At 38.2% G+C, this 21,486-nt stretch overlaps 1 protein-coding gene across 6 annotated transcripts in view; it reads right to left on the reverse strand.

Annotated features, from left to right (window-relative positions):
* ANO3 (anoctamin 3) overlaps positions 1 to 21,486 on the reverse strand; it is a 372,668-nt gene that overhangs the window by 110,489 nt on the left and 240,693 nt on the right. For all 6 annotated transcript variants that reach the window (XM_072793741.1, XM_072793740.1, XM_072793739.1 and 3 more), the window contains one exon: positions 3,192 to 3,350. In XM_072793741.1, coding sequence (XP_072649842.1) covers positions 3,192 to 3,350 — 159 coding nt within the window. The remainder of the gene's footprint in view (positions 1 to 3,191; positions 3,351 to 21,486) is intronic.

The following is a 21,486-nucleotide window of genomic DNA, read 5'->3' on the forward strand; positions in this document are numbered from 1 at the left end:
ACACTTAAAAAAAAAGCATTCAAGAAAAGAAAAGCCAGGAATAAAGAAGGGCATCACAGAATGATAAAGAAGCCAATTCTCCAAGAAGGCATAACAATCTTTAATGTGTGTGCATCTAATAAGAATGTCAAACTATGTGGGGCAAAAACTGATAGAACTGTAAGGAGAAACAAATGAATACACTATCACAGTTGGAGACTTCAACATTCTTTTCTCAGAAATAGACAGATCCAATAGGCAGAAAACTGGTAAGGAAATAGTTGAACTCAACAACACCATTGATCAAATAGATATAACTGACATCTAAAAATTACTTCATTTACAGCACGATACACATTTTCTCAAACTCATATGGACCATTCACAAGATAGATTATATCCTGGGCCATAAACCACATCTTAGCCAATTTAAAAGAATAGAAATAATTTTACAATGTCTGCTCTCAGACCACAGTGGAATTAAACTGGAAATCTGTAACAGAAGGATAACTGGAAAATTTCAAAATAGATGTAGATTCAATAACACACTTCCACATGTCACACGGGGCAAAGATGAAATCTTCAGAGGGGAAAAAAAAAATTTTCTACTATGTGAAAATGAAAATACAATTTGTCAGATTTAAACTATTTAAACTTTAAGTACAGTGAAAGCTGTGCTTAGGTGTAAATTTATAGCATTGATTTCATGTATTAAAAGTGAAGAAAGATTTAAAATCAATAACCTAAATTCTACCTTAAGAAACCAGAAAGCAGCGTTTTTAGGATAAAGGATAATATACAGAAATTAATTGCTTTCTTTTAGCAATGGAGAGTAGAATTTGTAATTAAAAACACAATATCATTTACAATAGCACCACAAAGACCTAGTTACTTAGGTATAAATCTAAGAAAACATGTACAAGATGCATATAAGGACAACTACAAATTTCTATTAATGAGCTCAAAGAAGAACTAAATAAATGGAGAGAGAATTCATGTTCATGGATAGGATGACTCAATATTGTCAAGATGTCAGTTCTTCTCAACTTGATCTATAGATGTACAATGCCAATCAAAATTTCGATGCAAATCAAAATTGTGATGCCAATCAAAATTTCAACAGGTCATTTTGTGATAAAGATTACAGAGAAGAAAAAGACCCAGAAGAGCCATCACAATATTGAAGGTGAAGAACAAATGGGACTGACACTACCTGACTTTCAGACTTACTATGAAGCTACAGTAGTGGTGTTAGTGAAGAAATAGACAAGTAGATACAGGAAACAGAATGGTGAGCCTAGAAATAGACCCACATAAATATCAACTTGACTTACGAGAGTCAACGGATCTTTCGCAAAGGATTAAAGGTCAAATGATGGAGAAAAAAATGTCTCTGTAAACACCTTGTGCTGGAACAACTGGACATCCACATGCACAAACTAAATAAATCTAAACACAGACCTTATATCCTTTAAGAAAATGAGCAAAAAATGGATCATGACCTAAATGTAAAATGCAAAACTGTGTAACTCTTAAAACATAAAATAAGAGAAAACTTGTATGACCTTGGGTACAGGGATGGTTTTCAAAATATAACACCAAGAGTATAGCCCATGGAAAAAAATTGATAACCTGGACTTGTTTAAAATCAAAAAGTTCTGCTCTGTGGAAGACAATATCAAAAAAAAAAAAAAAAGAGAGAGAGAAAACAAGCAACAGGCTGAAAGAAAATATTTGCAAAAGACGCATCCGGTAAAGAACTGTTATTTCAAAATATATAAAGAATCTTAAAACTCAACAATAAGAGAGCAAACAACTCAAAGGCCTTAACAGATACCTCACCAAACACGATATATAGATGGCAGAGAAGCATACAAAAAGATGCTGTACATCATATACCAAGAAAATGGAAATTAAAAAAAAAAAAGAGCTACCACTATACACCTACTATGGTCAATATCTGGAATACTGGAAGCAGCAAGTGTTGGTGAGGAATGGGAGCAATGGGATCTCTCCATTCATTGCTGTGGAAAGGCAAAATGGTATAGCCATTTGGGAGGACATTTTGAAGGTTTCTTACAAAAATGAACATAGTCTTACCATAGGATCCAGCAATACCACTCCATGGTATTAACCTAAATAAACTGAACATGTACGTCCACACAAAAACTTGCACACAGATGTTTAAAGCAGCTTTATTCATAACCGTCAAAACTTGGAGGCCACCAAGATGTCCTTCAGCAGGGGAATGAATAAACAAACTGCAGTGCATCTAGATAATGGCACAGTGTTCAGCACTAAAATGAAATGACCTATAAAACCATGAAAAGACATGGAGGATCCTTAAGTGCATACCACTCAGTGAAAGACGCCAAGCCTGAAAAGTCTACAAACTGTACGATTCCACTACACGACATTCCAGAAAAACTATGGAGACAGTACAAGGGTCACGTTGGCAGGAGTTGAGGTTCACGGAGACGTGCACAGGGAAGACACAGAGGATTTTTAGAGCAATGAAAATACTTTGCCTACTATCGGGTAGATACATTTATCCGGGTAGATAAATTCTTATACATTTGCCCAAACCCACGTCATGTACAACGTCAAGAGTGAACGCTACCGGACTCTGGACGATGATACTGAGTCCATGTAGGTTCATCGGTTGTAACAAATGTACCACCAGAGGAGTTGATAATAGGGGATAATGTGGGGAGGCAGGAGCAGCATTGGAAATCTCTGTGCCTTCCTCTCAGTTTTGCTGTGGTCCTAAAATGGCCCTTAACAAAAAATAAGGTCTGAAAAAAGTGATAAAAGTATTTAAAAAAAAAAAGGATTGAGAAGGAACTCCTTCACAGTCCAATATTGAAACCAGACATTGACGGCTTGGCAGCCTTTTCTTTCAGCATTTTTCTTTTCGCAGGTTTTGTGCTTTATGTAGGCATAATCACTTCTTCAATTTTTAAAATCGTAAAAATAGTTATGCTCTTTGAAAAAAATTTAAATTTACGGAAATATATAAGAAAGAAATACACAGTTAAGTGGGACTGTCTGTACATATTTCTTTCACATTTAGGAAAATGTGGAAATTTAGGAAATGACTACACGTTTTATAAAGACGTGAGCTATACACGCTTCCCATGCTAAAACAGAAGCCATAGACGATAGCCCTTCGAGCACGTCATGTCACGTAACTAGTGTTAGGGCAGCACCTACCTCCTTTTCCAACATCAGGCCTTCTGCTCGGAGGTTCTTTTCAAATGTGTTTCTTTTGTCATATTGTATATTTGACTTTCTATAAACCAGGATGTAGTCAATCCGCTTTTTGCCATCTTTGAATAGAAGTCCACTGGATGCTATGTAATTCATGTCATTCTGCAAATGAAGCAATGATCGTTAATAGCGTAGGTTAAACAAGCTCACACATTTTTGGGTTCAGTCACTTGGTTTGGATACTGGCAATTCGACAGCAAAAAAAAAAAAAAAGTGTTTTTTGACATTCCAGTTATTCCAGTTATGAGATATGTAAAGATAATTAAAGAAAACTTTGCGATCTGTAACAGGAGACAAGCCATCAAGGGGTGTTCCAGAATTTGAAATTAGGCCGTCTGATACCAGAACCTCGTTCTCTGAGGCTGGCATCAAACTACGTCTGTTTTATACAGTGACGTCCTATAAAAATAATTATCAGGTAGCATACGATGAGTATTTGTTCAACATCAGGTTCAGACACACGTGCCTTACATGTTTGATCTTATTTAATACTTACAACTCCCATTTCAGAAATACGGGCACTACTACGGCTTTACATAAGTACTGAAACCACCACAGTTTCCGATTTTGAATACTACTCAGAATAGATACTATTTTCTAAACCTGTGTTCAACAACACTAAACCAAACAATAATTCCCGAGCTGCTTGCTCCAAGAAATACTTGCTCACGGGATGTAAAACTGCGAGCTGACCACAGCAGCTTACTTATCAAGGCTAATCACTTGCTCATTGAGATTGCTTTGAGGTCCTCACCTTGCTCTGTTCATCCACCTGAGCTATTTTTTTTTTTTTCTAAATATGCACGGGCCAATTTTCCACCAAATCCCTGCCTTGCAAGACTTACCTGGCATGAGAGCTGAGGCACCTGCGTGATCCTCCACATTATAAATGACATCATGTAACTCGTCTCCTGAGACCCTTCAAGCTCCGCCTCTTCCAAGCCCAGTCTATTTCCCTTAGCACTTACTAACTCCTAACATGTTCCATAACTAAACAATTTGCTATCTTTTGTTTACTGTCTGTCTTATCCTACCAGAATAACAACTGGACCAAGGTAAGGTTTGTTTGTTTGTTTGTTTTTTCTTACTATTTTGTCTCAGAGTGTTCCAGACATCTAACCCAGAATCAGACACATAGTAAGCATCCTTCCTTGCGGGAGGAAGAAACAAAGGGAAGGCAATATCCATAATCCTGTGACCTCAGGAATATAAGGCCAAGAAGAAATCGTGTTATCATTTCTCATCCTCTCATCCTCTCCCCTCCAATATTTAAGGCAAAATTATAACAGGTTAAGATAATTAATTGCAGCAGAACTGCAATAGCCATGGTGTGCCATGACCCACTGCCTCCAGACGTTTCCATACTAATTTATACAAGGATTGGACTAAAATAAACCCATGGACGATTCTTCCTTTGCATTTTCTTTTGCTTAAAGTATATCACCCAGTCCAGTCCATTAATGAGAGGGAGCTAAGTCGTATGGTACTAATAATGTATTTAACCCCAGGTGAAAGCAAAAGTCCTTCAGTGCAAAGACCTAGAAGTAAATGATTGATTGGTAGGAAAAATACAAGAAAATTAGATAGTGTTTAGTTGATTTTGCATGCTTTTCATATTTTAAAAGCAGCATGCACCAAAAGTGGAACCCGGACAGTTACTGTGACCCATTGTTCTAAGTCTAAGCAAAGCAAATGGTCAACTCTCCCAGAGAAACAGCAGCCTGACTATCCAAAAAGATCGACTTTTTTTTGTTTCTGAGCAAATGTGTTCACAATCAAACCATATTAACTAGAATTCTAATTTACTATTTGATTATTCTATGAATTCTAAATTATTGACGATGAGTTTTACCAGACAAAATGAGAGATAGTAATCAAAATGCTAATAGAGAAGCACAGAAAAATTAGGAAATCTCTTCCGAATTACGTTTAAAAATTGTTGAATAGGGGCGCCTGGGTGGCTCAGTCGGTCAAGCATCTGACTTCATTTTGGCTCAGGTCATGATCTCAGGGTCTCGAGATCGAGCCCAGCGTCAGGCTTGAGATTCTGCGTCTCCCTCTCCATCTGCCCCTGCCCCTGTGCTCTCTCTCTCTCTGTCTCCCTCTCTAAAAAAATAAATAAAATCTTAACAACAACAACAACAACAACATTGTATAAGTTCTGTACAGTTTTAAGGTTAGGAGTATTATATTTTATTTGAATACACATATGGCAACCATTGACCAAGGTGTTGGTTAACCGTGTTCAAACCTTTAAAAAGCGGAACGGGCAGGAAATGTGTTACATGTATCATTGTATCTAGACATCAAAGGAATGACTCCTTTAATTCTTTGATATAATAATAGTTGTTTGAAAATGAAATCAAGCCTCATCTCTTAAATTATCTGGAATAGTAAAATGCTTTTCAATTACAATACAGGATGCATTTAATTTAGAGACGATTTTTGTGTTTATCCCTCCCAGAAGACAGAGTAAAACTAGTTTTGTTCAGAGAAGCTGGCATGCCGATCATCCATCAGGCACCTTATCCTTTAACAGGTTTGAAAACAACTTAATTATTTAACGCACTACAATCCATAAATTTCAGGTACTTTCAGAAAAACTGGCTAAAAAAACCTCCTAAAGAATATCTTGGCAGGATGCACGCTACGGCTCATGCTGAGAAAGAATCCTTTGCAAAGACTGTAGCCTATTTGCAAAATAGCAATAGAAGTCTGCCTCCTTGCATAAAAACACATTTTTTAGGGTATTTTTTCAAATAAAATTATGGTAGTAACTGCTTGTTTGTGACATGCGTATTTTTTCCAGTATTCCGTTCTCTTTTCAATCTAACAAGCACTTATTGAACACCACGTGTATGCTAAATACTGTGTGAAACTTGAGTGATGAAAATAAGAGGACACAGAAGACTTTTCAGGGATTTCAGCCTACCTGTGCATGTAGATATTTAGTTACTCTGCTGTCTAATAATCCCAGGCTTAGAGGCCCGAGCTACAGAGCTGAAGAATGCCAAGGTGTGCCAGAGGAAGACTGATTAGCAGGTGCCAGTAGCCGCCAAGGGTCCTGTCTCCTTGGTGACTTTACCTGCCAGGCGGGCACAGTATCAGGTCAGGGCACTGCTCTGGGAGTGACTGCTGACCGATTACGTGGGGACACCCTTCTGAGTTGGTACGATGCAGGTCGGTGCGCCGGCTGCGGCCCCGAGGTCTGTACCAGACAGACGGGGGTTGCAACCAACTGTGTCCTCAGACATGTCACCCCATCTCACTGCTCAGCTTCAGGTCTCACAGCTGTTAAGTGAGGATAACTGTATTCGTCGACATTGTAAGATTATTGTTATGACCGAATGAGATAATGCACACAGAGCACCTCAGTGTCGTCTGAGCTTTTGGGATCGAAAAAAAAGTCAGCTATTCTCACGCAAAAAAAAAAAAAAAAAAAAAAAAGGTAAAATACTCATGCAATGTATTAATTTGCTTTGGGATTTGTCTTGTTTGCTAGTTATCCAAATGACTCCTTTTGCTTTTTTTTTTTTTTTTTTTTAGAAAATCATCTTCCTTAGGACAAAACCAGGTAGAAACCCCAAAGGATGTTGGTGTGGATACAGAATCAGAGCAAAGGAAAGCAGGTATCCTTTACAAATACTTGTGAAATATGATTTGCAACAAAATAAACCATGCAATAAACAAATGCATAACAATGACTTATTGCAAAAAAACCCAAAAAACAAAAAAACAATGACTTATTGTAAGACCAACACCTGTGTAACTACTGCCTAGGTCAAGCAACAGAACCCCCCAACTCCTTCAGAAGCCCCCCTATATCACCTTTCTCAGCTGCCCTCCACATCCGCTCCCCACAAGGTAATCATAATCTTATTGTTCATGGAACTACTGCCTTTCTTTTCCTTAGTTTTATTATTTATTTATTTTATTCTTATTTTTATTTTTATTTTATTTTTATTTTTTTGCTTTTCCTTAGTTTTATTTCCCACACTATATTTTAGTTCTGTCTGTTTAGCACCTTTGTGTAAACACAAATATACAGTGAAGAAACTTTTGTGTCTGGCTTCTTCCCTGTTATATTACGGGTGTGAAATCCATCTCTAATTTTCATGTATTTGTAGTTCATTTTTCTTCAATGTTCTATTACTATATAAGTACAATGAGACTTATTTATGCCTTCTACTAACAATGGCTATTTGGGCTGTTTCCAGTCTTGACTATTGAAAATAAACCTATAATAAACATTAATGCATATAGTTTGCAATACACAGGTGCATACATTTCCATCCCTGTGTACCTAGGAGAAAAACTGCTGATTCATAGGAAAAATCTGTTCTCAACCTTAGCAGTAAGTCAAGCTTAACTCAGAATGCAGTGTGTTGCATACAGGCTCTAAGTTAACTTCTGGTGTCTCTCAAGATTTCATGGAATATGGCTCATACAGATGGAATCTTCTTGATCACTGAGGCCTGGTCTATGCTTAAAAAATTGACTTATTTTGCCGTACTATGTGACGTGAAAGACTAGAGGATGCATGGGTTTCAAGTGCTGTCAGTATCTACTTCCACCTGCAGGAGACCTTTTATCCAAATTTTGCTGTTCTGAATGCAACCAATTATTGCCGTGCCCTCTTACTGGGTATTTCTGTTTGGAATTAGGGGGGGGGGCACAGGTGGAGGGAGGCAGCAGGAGCAGTCATGACTGCCTTGCTCAGAAGATTGCTCTTGTTAAGGGCAGTGGGTGCTTAGGGTCCTTGTCTGTGTGGCCCCGCAGCCCAAAGGAGAGGACCAACGATGGGGCCAGGCTAGCCCAGCTCCCCACCGAATCTGGGTGGCCATCCGGCTGGTTTCAGTTCCTGAGGCCAAGGGTCTGTGTTTCATGCTCGTGTTTCCTAATCTTTTCCTACCAAATCTTTAAACAGTGAAGATCTTTTTCTTTAGTGTTTGGCAGTGGTGTTTGTTTTTGTGTGTCTGTATCCTTTTTAGGCGATCATTAATGGGAGATTGGGAAACGACAGTCTAGATGTTGATAGTCTCATGCCATGTTTTTTTTTAATATTTTATTTATTTATTCATGAGAGAGAGAGAGGCAGAGACACAGGCAGAGGGAGAAGCAGGCTCCATGCAGAGAGCCTGACGTGGGACTCAATCCAGGGTCTCCAGGATCATGCCCTGGGCTGCAGGCGGCGCTAAACCGCTGAGCCACGGGGGCTGCCCTCATGCCGTGTTTTACTTAGAAGTTTTAGCTTTATCTCCCTGAATTAGGGGAAATCCGGACAGCCCGGGTATGTAACTGTAATTTATTTCAGAGTTAAAATCATTCCTCACAACAGCTCTTGTGGTTGACTCTACCTATTACAGAGGGGAAAAAGGAGGTTTTAATACTTTTTTCATTTCAGACAAATGAGAAATAGTTTTACCCAGCAAGTCACATATTTACAGCAATAAAACCAATCCCTCTTAAAAGAAGCTAACAGAAAATACACCAAGAAGCTAACAGAAAATACACCATGCACTGCGGTTGAGGAGACATTCCGCATGTGAGTAGAAATTTACCAAGTGCTGCTGAATTAATAAATATTCTGGTTTTTCTGTTACGGAATTGTTTTTTTTATTTTAAAATGGTACTTAACAGGAGAAGAATGTTCCCGAAGTGTCCTCAGTGATAAAAAGTATATTAATAACATATATATTTTAACACACCTAGCTTAACTCAAAATCTGTCAGAAGAGTAATTGCTATGTAAATTTTCCTATGCAAATCATCTCTGATCCCGAGTCTCAGGAACCCCAAAAAGTCAGACCTCAGTGCTATCCAGGCTATTGACTGGCTATCCAGTGGAGAAGACCCAGGCCAGGCTCATCGCTTCCTTAACAAGAAAGTCAACCCTACGTCTAGTCCACATCTTCTTCAGAAATACAAATATTCTCTAAATCAGTAACGGGAGGGCTCTTACCAGACGGTAGATTGTCTTCCAGCTCCTATCACATCTGGTAGAGAAAAATGCTGTTTAAGAAAATAATAGCTAATAAAGTAATATTTAAATAAATAATACTACTAATGTAAGCTAAGCAGGAACCAAGCACCCTTCTGCATGCTTTGTATATATTCACACATTTCATGCTCACAAAAACTGAGAGAAGTGTTTTTTCCCCCCATTTCACAAATGCTGGACGGGTCGGTGGTAGCCAAAGAGCAAGGCATCCCACCCGGTTTTCCACAGCACCTCCCTCTGTCTTCCTTTTATGCATCATGTTATTTAACCTACATTTGCTGAGTGTCCTAGATACACATCGCGGAGCTCCCCGACCCGGGTAGCCTCCCGTCGCCCACCACTCCCAGGCAGGGAGGCAGCGCCTGGCCCCGGCCCAGAGGCAGGTGCACCCGGCCTGCAGCCCACCTGCCCACGGGATAGGGACCAGGTGGGACAGAGCTGTTTGCTCACAGGAATTAAACAACAACAACAACAACAAAGGAATTAAACAACAGCCAAGTGTATCACAGACATTGCACACGTCGCTCCAATCTCCACCTCGACCTCCTTCTGGACTCTCACGGTCCCAGGAAGGCTTCTAGGGACGGGGAGGCCTGAGGATGCCTGTTCTTCCTGTGGCCTCCTAACTTCACAGCATCCACGGTTTCAGTGGTGTGTTTTCAAATCATCTTAAGGTTTTTATTTTATTTTATTTTTATTTTATTTTATTATTTTATTTTATTATTTTATTTTATTTTATTTTATTTTATTTTATTATTTTATTTTATTTTATTTTATTTTTCAGCTTCAAAGATAACTGTGCTGCCAAGTGAAAGGGTCCAGTCTGAGAGCTGCACAGGCTGTAGACTTCCCACTCCATGGCGTTCTGGAAAAGGCAAGACTAGAGAGACGGCGAAAACATCAGTGGTTGCCGAAGACAGAGAGAGGGAGGGATGAAGAGCAAGGTGCAGAGGGTCATCAGGGCAGGACGCCCGCCCCAGGCGACACTACGATGACGCGTACGTGTCAGCAAACACTTGTTCTAACATACAGAATGGACAACGCCGAGTGTGAACCCCAATGTCAACCGTGGTCTTTGGCTGATTATGATGCGTTAATGCAGTTTTAGCGACTGTAGTAAATGTCCCACTCTGGGGGTGGGGTATGGACAACGGGGGAGGCTAAGCATGTGGGGGAGAGGGGTATATGGGACTCTTGTCCTGCTCCAGTTTTCCATGAACCTAAAACTGCTCTAAAAATATTCTTTAATTTTTTAAAAAAATTTTTTTTAAAGACTATGTGAAATGTCATATAACCTACAAGTTACCTCGTATCTCTTACTGCCACATCCTAGGCAAACTAGTTAAATGCACATGCTGAAGAGCAGAGAGGCATCTTTAAGTCAAAGACAGTTCCTAAAATAAAGCCGAAGGGCTCTATATCTTTTCATTTAGCGGTGTCATCCTTTTTTCTCTAATAAAAAAAATGTATTCATGTTTATCTGTATAAAGGATTTATTATATGTCTACTATGTGCTGGGAACTCATAGCTCTGGGAATATAGTAATAAACCAGGCAAAGTGAGGCTGGACTCTGTGAGGCAGATATGGTACGGAAATTAATACAAGATGTGATTCAGATGTAAGGTGCAAAAAATAAGTTTGGTGCATCGGGGGAACGTCAGTAAAGGTCATTTTAGATTACTAAAAGGAGAAGTAAGCTGTTCCCTTTTATTGGATAAAAGTAACAATTGGATTTGCAGTTAAGGCAGTAAGATCCAAGTCAGAGATCGAGTCAAATTTATTTTCCCGTAGAAGAGGGTAGTAATACCAGCACTTCACAAAGTTGTGGCGAAGTGAAAATTAAGTATGGCAGTGCGCACAAGGAAGGTGGTCTTCTGTCCATTTTAACATCCTATCACTGAATGTATATATAGGCCGTTCAGTAAATGTATGTTAAATAACATGATGCATAAATGACAGGAGTAAAATGTATGTAAAATATTATAGACATGCTTCTTCTTATTACTATTAATATTCTTTGATGTTATTAAGTAGGGATATAGAGCAGAGAGAGAAAATTCAAAAGAGGGAGCCCTCTTTGTACAAAAAAAAAAGGTTTTGGGCCCCTGGGTGGCTCAGTGGGTAAGTGTCTGCCTCTGGCTCAGGTGATCCTGGGGTCCTGCGATCGAGTCCCACATCGGGCTCCCCCCAAAAAAGCATGGTTCTCCCTCTGCCTGTGTCTCTGCCTCTCTCTCTGTGTCTCTCATGAATAAATAAATAATTTTTTCCTAATTTTAATTATATTTATTAATTTGAAACTTAAAAAAAAAGATTTATTTATTTTATTTTTTGTAAATATATTTTTTTATTGGTGTTCAATTTGCCAACACCCAGTGCTCATCCCGTTAAGTGCCCCACTCAGTGCCCATCACCCAGTCCCCCCACCCCCTGCCCATCTCCCCTTCCCCCACCCCTAGTTCGTTTCCCAGAGTTAGGAGTCTTTATGTTCTGTCTCCCTTTCTGATATTTCCCACACATTTCTTCTCCCTTCCCTTATATTCCCTTTCACTATTATTTATATTCCCCAAATGAATGAGACCATATAATGTTTGTCCTTCTCCGATTGACTTATTTCACTCAGCATAATACCCTCCAGGTCCATCCACGTCGAAGCAAATGGTGGGTATTTATCATTTCTAATGACTGAGTAATATTCCATTTATTAAAGAGGTGATTTTTTTTTTTTTTTTTTTTTGCTTCTTAAAGCTAAACAGCTTTAAGCTCTTTAATAGCTTATTAAAGTAAAGAGACTCATGAGATTAGGTCATTGCAATTTTTATCAAACTGAAATACTTGGAATTGTGCTGATGGAGTATCTTGTTGACTTAATTTTTATTGAATTGATTCCATTAATGCTTATGAGTTATGCAAAAATAATTTACTCAAAACTTCAAATCTGTTTCAGTCAGTCAGACAGAGCATACTGTTGATTATATTTGTCTGGCCTGCTGGCAAGCTCTTGCTGGTGTATTGTAGTTAAAGAATTGTTGGTTTGCTTCATTAATGGTACACCAAACATTCACTGATGAGGCTGCATGTTAGTGTATCAGAATATAATACTTTATGGTATTATTTATCTATTGTTGCATAAAAAAACCTACTGCAAACCTAGGAGCTTAAAACAATGCAGATACATTATCTTACATTTCCATGAGTTCAGGTGTAGCTTAGCTGGTCCTTTGCTTAGGCCACCAAGGAAGCTGCAACCAAGGTATCAGAAGAGCTTTACTCTTATCTTAAGGCGGGACTAGGGAAAATCCATTTCCAAGATAACTCAGCTTGTCGGCAGAATTCATTTCCTTGTGGCTAAGGCATGAGTGTCTGACTTCTGCTGGCTGTTAGCTGGAGGCCAACCACAGCCCCCAGCCCCGAGACACTTCCTACAGTTCCTGGACATGTGGGCACTCCCAGCCTGGCTGATGGCATAAGCAAACCAAAGAGTCTCCAGACTGAGTCTGACAGCAGGACAGAGTTTTATATAATGTAACATAGTCAAAGAAGTGGTATCTCATCAACTTTGCTTTATTCTAGTGTTTGGAAGTAAGTCACAGGGAAGAGGATTATGCAAGAGTTTGAATGCCTGGAGGCAGAGATCATTTAGGCCTTCCTAGAGTCTGTCCATCAAAGTAAGATTTATAAATTAGATAAAAGTTAAAGAACTGATTTAAAAGGTTAAAAGTTGACTTTAAAAGAAATCATGGGGCGGCCCGGGTGTCTGGGTGTCTCAGCGGTTTGACGCCGCCTTCGGCCCAGGGCCTGATCCTGGGGACTCAGGATCGAGTCCCACGTCGGGCTCCCTGTGTGGAGCCTGCTTCTCCCTCTGCCTGTGTCTCTGCCTCTCCCTCTCTGTGTCTCTCATGGATAAATAAATAAAATTGTTAAAAAAAAAATAAAAAGAAATCATGAAATACTGTACTAAGGAAAGAAGGCTTACAGTCTCACTCACCGAACTCCTCCATAGAATAAACAACTGGGGGATAATCTATCAGTTTGGAAATTGTTAGAACAGAGGATATTAAAAAAGGAAAAGGAAAAAGAAGGGTATAAAAGAATATGGGTTTACTCCTAGTTCAATCTCTACTTTCATGGCTGTAGACAAATGGTGTTTCCTCCCTCAATTCCCTACCACAAATCAGAGTGGGTATAGAACAAAGGGTCTTTGTAGCTCTGACATCAGGATCCTTTTCTTTTTCCCAAATATTTCTCCAGGAAGCCGTTTTCTAAGACCTCTAAGGTTTTCCAGCTAACTCTGGCTGGGGTTTTTATTTCTGTACGGAATGATACATAGATATTGGGCAGCTGAGTTCACTCCTTAAAGTGCTTCAAGGGTCTTTTCAGAAAAGTATTATAAATGACAATTGAGATCTGTCTTACTTTGACCTGAGTAGGTACCTTTGACATCATGAAGGAGAAAACAGGAGACAGGGCTTCTCTTATTCCAAAGTGAAAAGCTCAATGTCATCAAATTTCATGAGTCGAGTAGAATACAAAGCACACACTTTGGAATGTGACACCCTTTATGACCACTGAAATGTAGCCTAAAGGGGGAAATGCAGAGATGTAAAGTACTTCTAGTAAAAATCTACTACCAACTTTCAGAAGTAGGGCATAAACATAGAAAATCAGAGTTATGATTCCAACAACATGGAAAACAACACAGTTTCAAAACTCTCATGTCATAAAACACCTAGAAATGATAGATAAAATAAAACATATAACTACTGAAATTCCAGAGGAATAAGCAGGAAAGTATGTATGTCTAGCTTCTAGGTAGAGAAAATATGTAGAAAACTATAACTTGCTGGCAAGTCAATAGTGTGGCTGCTCTGAGTGAAGATGTAGAAATCAATAAAAAAAAATAGCGGAAACAAACACTGATAAATTTAAAAATAAAACTTTAAGTAATAAGCTAAAGATATAAAATTCAGTGAAAGCTAGAAAAGAAAGTGAAGATACAGTTTCTTTAGTAGATAATGCTGATTCAGATGAATTAGATATCTATATAAAAAAGTTATAATACTTTAGATTATATTTAAACATCAATTCTAGCTCAGAAATAAACAAAAATTTATGGTCAATTGACTTTCAGCAAGGCCAAGGCAGTTCAATGGGGAAAAATGGTATTTTCAACAAATGGTGCTGGGGCAACTGTATATCCATTCGCAAAAGAGGTTGGATCCCTATCTTAAACCATACACAAAAATTAGTTCAAAGTGGATCAGAGACCTAAATGTAATGAAGAAAATTATATAATTATTAGGCTAAAATATATGAATAAATATGAATATGAATAATACCTTGAATAAATGAATATGAATAAATAAATACCTTGAGTTAGGTAATGATTTCTTAAATACAACACCAATTATACAGAGACAAAAGGAAAAAGAAAATATAAATGGACTATATAAAAATTAGACACTTTAGTGCTCTAAAAATATATGCTATTAAGACTGTGAAAAGGTGGGGCACCTGGATGGCTAAGTCAGTTGAGCAGCTAATTCTTTTTTTTTTTTTTTTATTCATGAGAGGCACACACAGAGAGAGAGGCAGAGACACAGGCAGAGGGAGAAGCAGGCTCCATGCAGGGAGCCTGACGTGGGACTTGATCCTTGGTCTCCAGGATCACACCCTGGGCTGAAGGTGATACTAAACCTCTGAGCCACTGGGGCTGCCCAAGCAGCTAACACTTGATTTGGGCTCAGGTCTTGATCTCAGAGTCATGAGATCAAGCCTCATGTGGGGCTCCATGCTCAGTGAGGAGTCTGCTTCTGTCCTAATGCTCTCTCTGTTCTTCCCCCAACTTGTTCACATGCTCATGTTCTCTCTCTCTCTCTTTGAAATAAATCTTAAAAAAAAAAAAAAAAAAAAAAAAAGTGAAAAGGTAAATCACAGAATGGGAATAATATTTTTTAAAAATATGTCTGATAAGGGACTTGTATTTACATTATATAAATAACAATAAAACCACAAATAACTGAGCTACCAATGAACAAAGGATCTGGATGTAGATTTTTCCAAAGAAGATATACAAATGGGTCAACAGGCATATTCCCTAATGAAAATATTAGGGAAATGCAAATCAAAACAGTGAAACACTACTTCTCACCCAATGGTTATAATCAACATGACAAACATTAAGCTAGAAATGGGAACCCTTGTCCATCATTGGTGAAGACGTAAACTAGTGAACAAGCTTTGAAAAACTGTTTGGCATTTACTCATGATGTTAACCACAGAGTTACCGAATCACTCATTTCACTCCCAGGAATATACCCAGGAGAATACATCCACACAAAAACTTGTACATAAATATTCATAGCAGCATTATCCATAATAGTAAAAAAGAAAAAGCGATGCGATGTCTATATGATCAATACATAACTGAAATGTGATATTATCCACATAATGAAATATTATTTGGCATTAAAAATGAATTAAATATTGACACATGCTACAACATGTTCATCTAGGATGAACCTAGATAATATACAAAGTAAAGGAAGCTAGTCACAAAAGACCATATATTATATGATTCCATTTATGTGAAATTCTGTAATAGACAAATACAGTATATAGGTTCATCATTTCCTAGAGTTGGAGGAGTGAGTAGAATGGAAAATAATTGCTAATGGGTACAGACATTGTTTAGGGTACAGGTTTTCTTCTTTAAAAAATATTTTAAAATGGATATTGTGATGATGGTTTCACAACCTAGGGTATACTAAAATCATTGAATTGTACACTTTAAATGGGCAGTGAATGTTACGGTATGTGAATTTTATGTTAATAAAACTCTAAAAATCAATTACAGATGGATTATGGATTTTCAATGCACACGAATATATATATATATATATATATATATATATATATATATATATATATCTTCTAAAAGCTGACATAGGAACTCACAGTAGGTGAATATTTCTTAAACAGGACTCAAAAAAGAATGCACAGATTTGCTACAATTCTATAGTAATTAAGGCAGCAGGGTATTCATGCTGGAATAGACAATATAAGAAACTAAATAGAGATCCCAGAAAAAGACCTCCATAGAGAACTGAGATGGAATTACAAATCTGTGTACTTTTCCTGGGTAGGGTAGATGAGTCATTTAGTGGCACTAAAAAAGTCAGTTATTATCTTGGAACAATACCATATACAAAAAAGAAAAACATAAAAAGAGTTTAAAGACAAATGTGAGAAGCAAAAATGTAAAACTTTCAGAATAAAATATATAAAATATTATATATAATATATAAAATTATATTAAATATGTAATATTTAATAACATTAAAATAAAATGTTAATGTTTTAGTAGGAAAGTTTTGTTTGATTTTGTGTGAAAAAAAGCTCCTAGGCCCGTAAGAAGGTAAAACTATGATTAGTAAAACCTTTGTACATTAAAAGCTCATAAAAAATGTGATAAAGTAAGCGTTCATTAGAAGATATTTTTCATGACAAATAAATGATTAGTCTCCAGGACATGTAAATAACTCCTCTAAATCAGTAAGAAAAGATCAATAATCCAACAGAAACACAGTGATGCTATTAATAGGCATTTAAGAAAAGAAGAAACATTATTGTATTATTTGGAACAGAAGAAGATCGGAAACATATAAAACTTCTCATCAGTCAGAAAGTGAATAATTACCTGTGGTGATACATTTAGTACCATTAGTTGTGTAGTCACACAATGTAATATGACCGATCTGCTCAAAAATCCCTTAAAGAGGAGCTAGTGAACTTTCAAAAAAAGCAATATAAAATATATATTTCTTCAGAGTTTGAAAACCTGAAAAACAGTCCTCAATATCGTCAAAGGAGATGATAGATAGATAGATAGATAGATAGATGCATGATAGATAATCCTATGCGTGGTAAAAGTACAAAAATATTCACAAGTAAGCTTAATTACCAAAATCAGAAGAATGGTTATAGTGAGAAAAATTGAGGAAAAGGATCAGGGGGTACTACATAGGAGTCTTCAATTTTTGTCTTTCATAATTATTTGGAAACAGATACGGCAAGCAATTCAGATCCAGTAAAGCTCTGTGTTGGATATAGCTTGTTACAGCTAAATATTATCTAATAATACAATTTTCGATATGCCTGAAATATTCTTAATAATCATAATTCAAAAGGCCAGCATTGCTGTTGACTTCTGAAATCAGCAATCTGCAATATATATTTGTTTAGCAGTTAAAATCTTACTTATAAAATTGAACACCTATAAAAAAAAATCTTACTTATAACTTAAGCTTCAGTTCCCTCACCCAACTGATACTATAGTTACTATAATCAAAGATCGTTAAACAATAAAACTTCAATTTCAATCCCAGTTACTAAACTGCATGCCCCCTTCAGTCAACTATACTTGTGCCTACCTTACCATTTTGGGGAAAAAAAAAAAAATAATGAAATACTGTAAAATAAATTATCAGAAGTTCCTTATTCTTCGAGAAGGAATACTACGAGGACTGTTAAAAAGAAAACCCCAGGCCCAAGATGGCTTCACTTTGGTTAAGGTCCCAAGTCAGTAAACCAGGACCTATTACCTAACCTAACTGCTGTTTTACCCCCCAGGAATTAGGCAGTCAAAAGGGGAATTTCCTGGGCAGCCCTAGGCAATTTACTGACAGACCCACTTTACTCCCCTTAGGAGCGTGACCTTGCCTAACACATATTCTTTGCTAATAATTTCCTTTGGTTTATTCCTTTTCTGGCCTTTCTGTAGCTCTCTGAAGCTCAGAGGGGATATTACCCGATTCATAAATAGATTAATAAAGCCAATGGAGAGCTTCAGAATGAAGAAAAAAAAAAGGTGTTAGAATGTACTGGGTTGAATTTTCGTTATATAACAGGTGGGGGGGTGTTGGGGGGCATCGTTAGGATCAGCTCAGAGCTTGTATGCAGAAGAGACGTGAGCACTGTCAAGTCTCGTCAGCAGCCACCTACGACACCTAACACACAAACTCCGCTTGAAATCAGCCTGAAGTCACTCTGCACTTCTGGCAGTGATCAGCTGGAAATTAAGAAAAAAAAAAAAAGCAAGAACCACTTAAGATTTCACTGAAAGTCTGAGAATGAAGATTTTTAGAGGAAAAGAAAAAGATCAAATTTCAAATGCAAAACCAAATCAAATACCATTGTATTGTAAAGGACTTTGAGGAAATTACCTTTGTAGAGAGTTTGAAAACAACCAGTGACATCAGTGCATTTCTTGTTATCATGAATTCCATATTCTCCCTTACATAGCTGTTTTTTTTTTAGTTTTTTTTTTTAATTTAGTATTATTTTTTAAGTAACCCCGACACCCAACATGGGGCTCGAACTCACAAGCCCAAGATCAAGAGTTGTAGGCTGTTCTGACTGAGCCAGCCCGTCCCTCCACCCCGTACAGAGCTCTTAAAACAAAATTCTTTAAAAAGGTGGTCATAATAAAGGGGCAATGGGTGATTTCCAACATGAGTTTAGGAAAGTGATTTAAAATATTAGTAATCTCAGGGATCCCTGGGTGGTGCAGCGGTTTGGCGCCTGCCTTTGGCCCAGGGCACGATCCTGGAGACCCGGAATCGAATCCCACGTCCGGCTCCCGGTGCATGGAGCCTGCTTCTCCCTCTGCTTCTCCCTCTGCCTGTGTCTCTGCCTCTTTCTCTCTCTCTCTCTCTCTCTCTGTGTGTGTGACTATCATAAAAAAAAAATTTAAAAAAAATTAAAAAATAAAATAAAATATTGGTAATCTCAGAAACCCAATGGAAATAGTCTTTAAAAATGTGGAACTATTTTATTAGAAGCAATCCTTCCCAAGAAAACAAGCAAACATTACACAAAGCAAAACCTTAAAAAGCATCAAAGAATTCACAAGATAGTGAGGAATTGCTAGGTCAAGTTCAGAACAGAGTAGAAATCAGGAATGGAGAGAGGGGAGCACTTAGGTCACTAGGCTTTTGCATTAGCACTTTTCTGTGTGTGGTTGCTGGGGGCACAAAGGTGAATAAACCAATCAGCCTAGTTTGTCCAAGGTATTTTTAGGACACGTCAGTAGTAAATGTACCTGATACATTAACATATTCCTCCTTTTGGCTCTGGATTCGTAACCGATGAAAAGTACAACAGATGCCTAAAAAGGATGGGAAGCTCGACACAGAGAAGTCCAATTACACCAGGGCAGGTTGAAGTCACCTGCAGTTTTGCAAATGCAAAGTAAAAATGTCAAGTCAAAATACAGAAAAGGGTAAAAAATATCCCTGAACCACGGGAGTGGCCCAGAACATCACCCTGGCCAAAGGCTACTGTTTCGCTTGAATTTTTAACTTGGAACGAAGGGCACTCTCTGAGGAGGGTATCAAATTTGTTGGCGCTGAATAAATGGGTAGTATCATCGTTAGTGTCCTGGGCCATATGAGGAAATTAGGAAAATTCACATAATGCTCCAAAGGAAACTATTCTCTGTTATCTGGTGTTTATCATTAATTATATATGCTAGGAAGGCAGAGGATAAAACCTCCCGCAACCTTCACACCAGGGTGGATTCGATCTGATGAGCAGTGTACTGGCTCCTGCAGAAGAGATGAGACTTGTGTTCCTCACATTTGCAGAAAATTATTTTTCATGACCCAGCAGTCCACCGTTTCTCCCTAAAAGCTCCACCACTAAGACGAGAATCTCTGGAGACCCAGCAAGCCGAAGGCAGATCGTCAAACAACTAATTTTGCTAACATCAGAAAGCGGACGACCTTATCGCGTTGGCCACAATCTACTGAGCAAAAATAAATCAGGTCATGTTGGAAACTTTGGAAAGCTGGCACTGAAAATATATCCTAGAATATGAATGCCTATTTTGCCATGAGCTTAGTTCTTTCCAGTTCCAGGGCTACTCCTGCTGCTTATACCTTAGATATCTGTAAAGACATAGAAAGGTGAACTCTCTCAGGTGCCCAGGAGTGTCATTTAAGATTATGGTCCTGGCTATTTGTACCTGTGCGGGCTTCTCCAGCGTTGGCAGGGTAGTGTCCTAAGCTGTAGAAGGGCCGCTCAAGACAAAACCAGTGGTTTTTAACCTTTGGTAATACGGAGTATCCCGAGAAAAAAACCACATAGGTACATATTTGTACGACTATGCATATAATCTCAGAGAGTTCACAGACGCCCTGGGCTCCTGGGTCAGCCCCGTAGGGCTCCCTGGACACCAGGCTAAGAACTTCTGGATCAGGCCTTCTCAAAATCGTCCTAGGCACGATGTCTAGGGACACCTGCCTCTATCACCTAAGCTCCCTTGGTAGGCCCTGACCGAAAGGAAGCTGAATCTCTTAAAGCAGAGCCTCCAAGCACTCCGGAAACCCTCTAGCTAAACTAACAGGGCAGTCAGCTGAATTTATTTAAAATTGGACATTAGTGAAGGTAGGCAGCATTTCCTTTTCCTCTACTAATCTTTCCTTTTCAGATACTATGAAAACAACGAACGTACAACCATGGCTCATATTTGAAACTGAGGTAAGTGTAGACATTCATATTTCCTCAATTTCGCAAAGACAGCAGGATTTGTAGTTGGAGGATGGGAGATGAAGGCCCAACTTCTGCTTCTTATCGTGTCACTGTGCCCAAAAACTTGATTAAGGTTTCAGCATCCGTATTTATAAAATGGTGATAAAAAAAGCCTATTTATTTCCTCTGAAAACTGTGAGGATGTGTAAAATAGCTAGCAAGAGTACCAGACTTCTTAGGTTCTCGATGAAGGAGAACTGTCATCTGAGAAGTGATTAGACAAGATACAACATGGCATTGTTTTTTCAAAGTTTAATCATATATCTCTATTTTTGACCATAGCCACAGACCACTTTTTAATATTTTTTTCTTTAGGTTGCATTCTTTCTTAAAAAAAAAAAATAACCTTGGGATCCCCGGGTGGTGCAGCGGTTTAGCGCCTGCCTTTGGCCCAGGGCGCAATCCTGGAGACCCGGGATCGAATCCCACGTCGGGCTCCTGGTGCATGGAGCCTGCTTCTCCCTCTGCCTGTGTCTCTGCCTCTCTCTCTCTCTCTCTCTCTCTGTGTGTGACTATCATAAATAAATAAAAATTTTAAAAAATAGCCTTTGCCATAAATATTAGCCTAAAAAATTACACGTTTAGGGCGCTTTGTTTTTTTCCCCCCTGCACACACACTACAATAAAGTCATATCTATTAAAAATGTT

The sequence above is a fragment of the Canis lupus genome, chromosome 23 (genome assembly GCF_048164855.1).
Source record: "Canis lupus baileyi chromosome 23, mCanLup2.hap1, whole genome shotgun sequence".
NCBI lineage: Eukaryota > Metazoa > Chordata > Mammalia > Carnivora > Canidae > Canis > Canis lupus.